Source organism: Eurosta solidaginis, chromosome 1 (genome assembly GCF_040869045.1).
Source record: "Eurosta solidaginis isolate ZX-2024a chromosome 1, ASM4086904v1, whole genome shotgun sequence".
Lineage (NCBI taxonomy): Eukaryota > Metazoa > Arthropoda > Insecta > Diptera > Tephritidae > Eurosta > Eurosta solidaginis.
In genome coordinates, this window is record NC_090319.1 from 56,705,204 (window position 1) to 56,714,351 (window position 9,148).

General features: G+C 39.4%; 1 protein-coding gene across 2 annotated transcripts in view; it reads left to right on the top strand.

Annotated features, from left to right (window-relative positions):
• LOC137253875 (uncharacterized) overlaps positions 1–4,886 on the top strand; it is a 44,816-nt gene extending 39,930 nt beyond the window's left edge. Inside the window, exons 12-14 of one of the 2 annotated variants that reach the window (XM_067791432.1) lie at positions 4,244–4,393; positions 4,472–4,628; positions 4,707–4,886. In XM_067791432.1, the coding sequence (XP_067647533.1) occupies positions 4,244–4,393; positions 4,472–4,628; positions 4,707–4,831 (432 nt within the window). In that variant the 3' untranslated portion in view covers positions 4,832–4,886. Of the gene's footprint in view, positions 1–4,243; positions 4,394–4,471; positions 4,629–4,706 lie in introns of those variants that run through there. The other variant, XM_067791462.1, reaches the window with a different exon arrangement.
• Positions 4,887–9,148: the final 4,262 nt, after the last annotated feature.

Here is a 9,148-nt window from a genome sequence, read left to right on the forward strand (position 1 = left end):
CGAAAGGGTAAAAATCCAGAGCTTTATTAATGGAATACGGGATGCCGAAACGAACGAGCGACATACGCAAGCCCAAAACCTACATTCGCAGAAACGATATCACATGCTCTGATTCAGGAAACAGCGTCGCTTCTGTGTAAGCCAGTTTTCAAAGCACGCCGTGTGAAAGTGGAAAGGCTAGACTGGGTGAACACAATATTGGAGGCGCTGAAGGAATCACAACAGAAAAATGACGGAGTTATGAAGTGTTTCAAGTGCGGTAACTCAGGTCACATTGCTCGTCATTGCAGCATCGGTCCTGGTAGTTCCAACTTGGCTGGTCGTAAACGTAAAGATGGAGGAGATAAGCAAGAGCAAGTCAGATGTAGAGATCGAGAGCTAGCTCCAGCTATTGAATGCCCTGTGATATCTGTGTCACAAATTGGAAGGAAATCAAGCAGTCTTACCGTCAGAGGAATTGTGGATAGCAAGGAGCGTGTACTGACTGTAGATACGGGCGCATCTCATTCCTTAATCCGATCTGGTTTGGCCAAGAGGAGAGTAAAGCCATTACCTGAAACAAGGTTGCGTACGGTTACTGGCGAGTATAACCAAGTCCAGGGAGAAGTGGTATGTGAATTCTTAATTGGGGAGGTCATGGTTCTACACAAATTCGTTGTGGCAGAGATCATTGATGAAGTCATATTGGGAGTGGACTTCTTAGTGGACCATGACATCAGGATCGATATGCGGAGAAAGATTATGCGCTATAAGAACAAGGATGTGCCACTTAACTTCAGTTTGGAGAAAGGGTTCAGCAGTAAGCGAGTGCTGGTGGAGGCGATTGGACAAGGACCACCAAAGTGAAAGGCAGTAGATCGGGCAAAGTTTGATGGATCGAATGGGCCAAATAAAGCGAAACCAAAAGTACCTGCGAGAGAAACACTGGCATTGACAAAACCAAAGGGACGCACAAAAACGAAGGAACGAATTTCCCAGAAGGAATGCGAGGGTAGTTTCAAGCCAGGGCGCACTACTGTTGTGAAACGTGGGAACGATACTGATTATGCGAAGCCAATCCCTCAAGCGCAAGCTCTGCGAAGTAGTTCATTGGCCAAAGAACAGAGTGTGAGGGAACGGCCCAGGGTAATGAGTAGTAGGATGAAACACAGGTACGAAAAGAACTATAATTCGGAAGGTTTCTTGGAGGGAGATTTGGTACTGCTATACAACCCTCACCGGCGGAGAGGTGTTCTATCCAAATTTTGGTGCAGTTGGGAAGGCCCTTGCAGAGTTGTGAAGACGATCAGTGATGTCATCTACCGCATACAAACAATTGGGAAACCACGAAATAGAAGGGTGGTTCATTTGGAGAGGATAGCAGCGGTTAGATCGAGAGATTTGTCCGATCGGGACGATCACACTTAGGTGGAGGGCAGTGTGACGAATATTAGTGACACTAAGTGATACTCACATCACTAGTCTGATGCTAAGCAAATGAAGCCACAACAACAATAAAGCAGGCAGTCACTTGTATCTACATAAACGAATCAATCATTATGTCTACACATATGTACGTACACGCGGCGGAGAGAGACGCACAAACACATGCATATATCTTATCTGAGATACTCCCAAAAGTAGGCAATCGTCTGTGGAAGTATCACTCACATATACACGCGCATGGGTTATGCGAGAAGCTATAAAAATCGTGCATTTGTAGATATAGCTGAGAAATTTATAGCTGGTAAACAAATAGCAAATTCTAGAAATAGAAACGCCTAGAAATATGTCAAGGAGGAAACCAAAGAGTATAAAAGCAGCAGCTGAGGCACGACGAATCAGTTTGATTTAAGCACGCTATATGTTGAGCAGTAGAAGTGTTATTGTGAAGTACTTTAATAAAGGCCATTTTGCAATATTAAATAGTGGAGTTATTTATTCAACAGTTTAGTGATTCGAACGTTAGTAGAAGGTTGCAAATAAGAGGAATTTCCCTAAATTCGTTACAATATAAGCAATGCACAGTATTGCATTTCATGTGGTATTCACTGAAATGAGCAATGAATTGGTGCCACAGCAACATCAACAGAGGAGCATAAGAAGAAGAAGAAGACGGCGGGATAACACAAATCCGCCGGAGTTGCCTGCTTCCATTCAGCAAAGCAATTTTCTGGCGGCCAAGTCGAGTTGAATTCGCCTTTCGTAATATGCCAAAATCTATTTAAGCCTTCTTAAAATATCCTTGCGAAATTTCTGGCTGCATCAAATATACCAAGAGCTCTTCCGTTGCTTATGATATACTTTTCGACTTAAAATAAATAATATGTACATATTTTAATACAAATTTGTACAATTAGGTGTTCTTTCTTAAAAGAACCAATTTCCTTTAACTATTTTGATGCATTCAGTTTAATTTAACAAGTAGAAAAACTCCTAAGAAATGGCAGATAAATCTCCCTCTCACTCACATTCATAATACCTACTTTTCTCCCATAACCGGTTTCCCCTTTTTCGAACATTGTTCAGAATAGGAGGAAAGGGAGAAGTGAAAAATGCACCAGGAATTTGTATTTAAAATACGAGGAATGGGAGAAGGGAAAAAATCGCACGGAATGTTTGATTAGAATTGGGCTGAATATGTAATATTTAGTTGTTATTATCACACATTTTTTGGGAAAATATGTCCCAGGATAATGAAGGGTTTGAAAGTATTCAGACTATATTTTTTCAACATTTATTCTCATATTATTAAAACTGTGACGCGAAAAGGTTAAAAAACGCAGTTTCGCAAAAAGTGTTGGTTGGGCCTTTATATATTTGTGAACCCAGTTTAGCCAAATTCGATAGCGTTTCATTTCGGGTCCAATTCACATCAGTACTTTTGTCAGAATTATTTCATTAGTTTAGAATTTATGGAGGAGCACCATTACGTCATTATTTTATAGAACTTTACTGGACTATATCTAGCACATTTTGTTCTGTTTTCGGAATTGTGTAATTAAAAATAGTTGAAAAAAACCCTAAAAGTTTTTGTTTACACAGTGTCGATATGTTGTAAGTACATATGTGACCTGGAATCATGAAACGACCCTATTGTGCGAAAATACCGTCGCTCACTTTTTAACTATTTTGATGCATTCAGTTTAATTTAACAAGTGGAAAAACTCCTAAGAAATGGCAGATAAATCTCCCTCTCACTCACATTCATAATACCTACTTTTCTCCCATAACCGGTTTCCCCTTTTTCGAACATTGTTCAGAATAGGAGAAAAGGGAGAAGTGAAAAATTCAGGAATTTGTATTTAAAATACGAGGAATGGGAGAAGGGAAAAAATCGCACGGAATTTTTGATTAGAATTGGGCTGAATATGTAATATTTAGTTGTTATTATCACACATTTATTGGGAAAATATGTCCCAGGATAATGAAGGGTTTGAAAGTATTCAGACTATATTTTTTCAACATTTATTCTCATATTTTTAAAACTGTGACGCGAAAAGGTTAAAAAACGCAGTTTCGCAAAAAGTGTTGGTTGGGGCCTTTATATATTTGTGAACCCAGTTTAGCCAAATTCGATAGCGTTTCATTTCGGGTCCAATTCACTTCAGTTCTTTTGTCAGAATTATTTCATTAGTTTAGAATTTATGGAGGAGCACCATTACGTCATTATTTTATAGAACTTTACTGGACTATATCTAGCACATTTTGTTCTGTTTTCGGAATTGTGTAATTAAAAATAGTTGAAAAAAACCCTAAAAGTTTTTGTTTACACAGTGTCGATATGTTGTAAGTACATATGTGACCTGGAATCATGAAACGACCCTATTGTGCGAAAATACCGTTGCTCACTTTTTGAGTGATTCTAATAGGAAATTTAACGCTCTTTCCAATGGAATAAACCGCAGGTTTCTATTCTTTCAAATCGCATTCAAAGCCAAATCGGACCACAAATACGATTTTTTGAAATATTTCGACACATGCGCCACCTATCGGATATTTTTTTCTTATTATTGCATTGTCATCGGGTTTTTAACTATATTCAAAGTTTCAAGCTTGTAGCTTATCGGGAAGTTACTTAAATTTTAATTGCCAAATTCGTTCACAACTGCCGGCCGCTACACAGAGTCAAGCTAAACAAAAGCTTTAAACGCGTTTTTCTCGAAAACTTCTTTTCGCACAATAGGGTTGGTCGTTTCATGATTCCATGTCACATATATGTACATATTTCCTTTCTGTGATCTAATTTGCATGGCTTTTCCAGCTACCAGAAAAAGGTAATACAGAGGAAGATGAAGTAAAAATCGAAACGAAAACTGATAATAACATCTCTTCAATGTTTCCTATATCAACAAAGGAGAAAGCAAACCAGATTGAAAGAAACCTGAAGAACGCTAGATATGCTAAAAAAATTGTAAGCATTAAATTCAAATAAACTATGTATGTAGTTATGACTAATGTTTTTCTTTTCAATAATAATATAATATACTAGAGTGAGTTTATTAAAGAAATGAAATTAGCTCATAAAGGCGACGTTGATAAAGTCCTAAGATGTTTATTCACTGACAACCTGATTACGGGCTATAATTTAGATGGTCGAAAAGGAAAGTGCTCATTACTCGATTTAAAACTTGTATCGCGTCTTTTTAGTAAGCTATTATGTTCTAATATACTTATATATTTTTTAACCGTTACTATAAATTAATAGTTTATGTGTGTATTTTCAGATACATTTCCAGAGTTATCTAGCCAAGAGTTTTTGAATTCAGCACGCCGGTATGTTGCGATGAGTCACAACAGACACAACAACAAAAAGCATCACGCCAAGAAATATGATGTTTTTAGCTACTAAGTTTATTTGCGTAAAATATTTTAAAGTAAATTATAGGAAAGTAAAGGAAGACAAATTCGTTGGGCTTTTATCTATTATCTAATGAGGACGCTTTTTCTCACAATATACGCGTCCGAGGGCGTACGTCTATTTCATGATGTCATATTGCTGTTGGATCAGGAATACATCCTGTTTATTGTCACATGCGTTCATGCATGGAACATGAAGGTTTAAACAAGGTTATACTGGAATAGCACCTCTTCGTATCATTCATATATATATTTCCCATTTCAGTGGTTTGTGCATAGGTAAGCATGCTGTCACATTCGGGTATGCATAGGTATAGCTTATGAGCCGAATCTTAATCCGTTCGCGTATCAAAAGCTATTGAAAAAAGCCTTTTCCTACAATCAAGGTCAAATAGCAGCCCATCGTCGCGTTCTGGATAATCTGGGTAATTCCGGTACATAGCACGGAAGAGAGCAACTAAAGCGCAGGAAGTGGATAGAGAACTAGACACCGGCTATCTATAGCTGGAAGCGCATATGCTCTGGAATCACATTAAGGCCCGGTTTTTCAGTACAAGTTCAAAAAGCTTAAGCGGTCGATCTGGCTGGGTTAAACTCTACCCTGCAAAAATTGTTGGATTACGTGTTCCATTTTCTTCATGTTGGAGTACTCTAACAATACTCCTTTGCAATGCGTTTGCGGACCACCATCAGCCGATCATTGCTCGTTTTTTAACGACCCTGATCACGACACGATGACGATCGAACAGAGTTGCCAAAAGTAAAATATTGCATACAAATAACTGATAATAAAATTTTACTATGGCAACTCTGATAAAGTGCAACCGCGCACTGGTTTTATGTATACATTCTATAGTATAGAGGAATATTAGTTTCTTTATTCAAGCAAATGCTAAATAACATAAGAATCTTCGTAGTATAAAATATAAAAGTTGTATTGCCCCTCTTCATTTACTTTCATTTTAAATTAAATTCACTTCGATAATTCTTTCCGACACAATTCCTCTTTAGTACTTTGGCATATGATCCTCTGTGGGTGCTCCATGGAGTACTACAGTGAAAGTACTTTGGAAAGTACTCTCACGTATGTACTCTATGGAATACTCACAAACAAAGCGAGAGTGGGATCACCTACTCCTCTCCTAGGACATCGCAATGTTAATTGGAGCACATTTTTTGTATGAATACAGATTAGATTTGGAGCAGTCCTATACTCCCAAAGGAGTATTCCTTACATTATTTATAGAGTACTCGCGTTTTTTGAAGGGTAGTTAACCTATCGGCGATTTCCGTTCGTTCGAAATGGCGTCGAATATACCCAAAAAGCATTTGGGCTTGAGTACCATTAGAGCTCATGTTGATAACTAGGCATACTTCTAAAATCTCAAGAGTTTTTTCGAAACATTGGCTCAACTCGAGAATCATAGCGTACTCAGCAAAAGAGGGTATTTTTTATAAAGCAAAAAATGCTATTACTTAAGTTGAACAAATTTAATTAACAACTTGTGGTTCTTTAACTGGAATCAAATGTAAGATTCCATACTACAGTTTTTTCACGAAAATAAAATGAAATATTGTGGCAACTGTGTATACAGACAGGTTGATGGCAACCTTAGCCATAAAGGAACATAAAGGAAACAAAATAACGAGTGCGCTCATCGAACCAAATAACACATGCACAAACACTTGTATATACATACGTACATGATCAACTTTTACAGCAAGCATTCTGATTCATAGAAATCGCTTTTCGCTGTCAAGTCGTAAACTCGAGTCGCAAATTTATTATTAAATTCATTTCATTTCATTTTAGTTAAGTTTTGTAATTATAGTTTTTTCACTAATGTAAATATAATTTAATTTAAATAAACGGGAGTTATACAGCTGCTGAGCTAATTCGGTGTGTTCATCTATTTACCACACTGGTGACCCCGAATAAAATTGGAGATAGTGAACTTAGCATCGAATATTAAATATCCATCAGCAGTGAGTGCGTACGCTTCCCAGCAAATAAAACGATTCCTCAAATCTCAAGCTACGAATTTGTAAAAAAGTTTGTAGTTTAACATTTGGAACACCTAAAAACTTGGTATAGCGTCAACTTAAGGCAAATATCACGCCACCTAAAAACCGTTAACCGTTATAACGGGCAACAGTAGTCTTCTCACATATATACGGTAGCCAACAACATGGGCATCGAAGACAACGACAAAAATGTAGAAGTCTCGACTGAAAACGGCGGCGCAGTTGGCGGCGCCAACGCCAACGCAGACAGCGAAAGACCGCAAATCAATGCGATATTCGGCAAATTACCGTTCCCAAAGCTCAACTCTAAATACAACATCGAATCGTGGTTTATCAAAGTAGACGCATGGTTCGAGTTACATGGCTTTGGGGTACGCAAAGAAAAACACAAATATACAGCAATTATCGCTCACGCTGATGACTACATCCTCGATCAAGTATTCGATTTGGTTCGCAACCCGCCAAATACCGCACCGTACACCACTCTTAAAAATGCGATTAAAGACAAATTTAGTGATTCTGCAATGGCTCGGCTTGACAAACTCACCGCAATACAATTGGGCGACGCTAAACCCAGTCATTTATTAAGCCAGATGCAAAGAACCAACGCAACTAAAGACGAGTCAGTCATACAACAATATTGGCTTAAACAGCTACCGGAATCCGCTCGCGCCGTTAATGCCGGTATGCTCCAAGCACACCATTGCACCAACTGGCCATCACCGCAGATGCAGTATTGGATGCGCTAAGCCGCGACTCAACCACAACGCAACCAAAAGGATCCGCCATTAACGCTATCGAAGCTTCAACCAGCCAAGTGCAAGCACTCCAGAAATGCATCGAGAAACACGACACGATCCTGGAAAACATCAATAGTAAGTTAAACCGGCTCATGTTGCGAGATCGTAGCCGACAACGTGAACGTTCGCAAAGTAACGCTAAACGTTCTACCACTCCGCATCACACGACAAATGCCCAACAAAATCCCACCTGTTGGTATCACCGTGAGTATGGTACACAATCACGCAAGTGCCGCAGTCCATGCGACTTCCCCGTCAAGAAAGCAGACTCTACAAAAAACTAAATACCGCCGAAACAGTAACGCTCGAATGTTCCGGCTGTGAAATACCGAGCAACAAATCACAGTGCGAACTGAAGGTAAAAATTTCAGAATTTACTAGATATAAACGTTTCTTTATAGAAGACAGGAGATCAAACCAATCATTCTTGATACACACAGGAGCGGAAGTATCGGTCGTACCACCAACTCGAGCGTGTCGTCTACGCAGATCCGAAAGTAACCCTCTTTACGCCGCGAACGGAACTACTATCAAAACGTATGGCACAACGCGTCGAACACTCGATCTAGGCCTCCAACAAAAATTATCGTGGAATTTTGTCATAGCGGAAACGAAATACGCTATTATTGGCGTAGATTTTCTTCATCATTACAATTTAATCATCGATGTAGCGAATTCTACGTTATTAAACAAAAGGCTGGCCTCTCCATCAGACATAGCTAGTATAACATCATCAAACATTACCGACGTACATAGCAAAATCGACGATATCCAAAACCTACTACGAGAATACGCTACTATCACGAATCCCCACGCATCGGCTCCTTCCGCTAGTCAGGTAGGAGTTACACATTGCATAGAAACCAGAGGATCACCAGTCTTTGCACGACCCAGACGTCTTACACCCGATAAACTGAAAGCCGCGAAAGAAGAATTCGAATATCTATCCCGGCTCGGAATATGTCGTCCATCGAAAAGCTCATATGCTTCTCCGTTACACTTGGTAAAAAAATCGAATGGTGAGTGGCGACCGTGCGGGGACTACCGCGCTCTTAATGCACAAACCGTGCCAGATCGGTATCCACTCCCACACATCCAAGACTTTACGCATTTTCTTCACAACAAAGACGTTTTCAGCAAAATCGACCTCAATCGGGCCTATCATCAAATCCCTATTGAGCCAGCTGACATTCCCAAAACGGCAATAACTACGCCTTTTGGATTATTTGAATTCACGCACATGACGTTTGGTTTGTGCAACGCAGCGCAAACGTTCCAGAGATTCAAGGTCTGGACTTCGTATTCGTGTATATTGACGATGTGTGTGTCGCTTCCGAAGGCATCGAGCAGCACAAACAACACTTACGACAGGTTTTCGAAAGGCTTCAACAGTCTCACCTCACAATTAATCTAGCCAAATGCAAGTTCGCGCAAAAACAGATTGAGTTCCTGGGACATGTAGTCAATACACAAGGTATAAAACC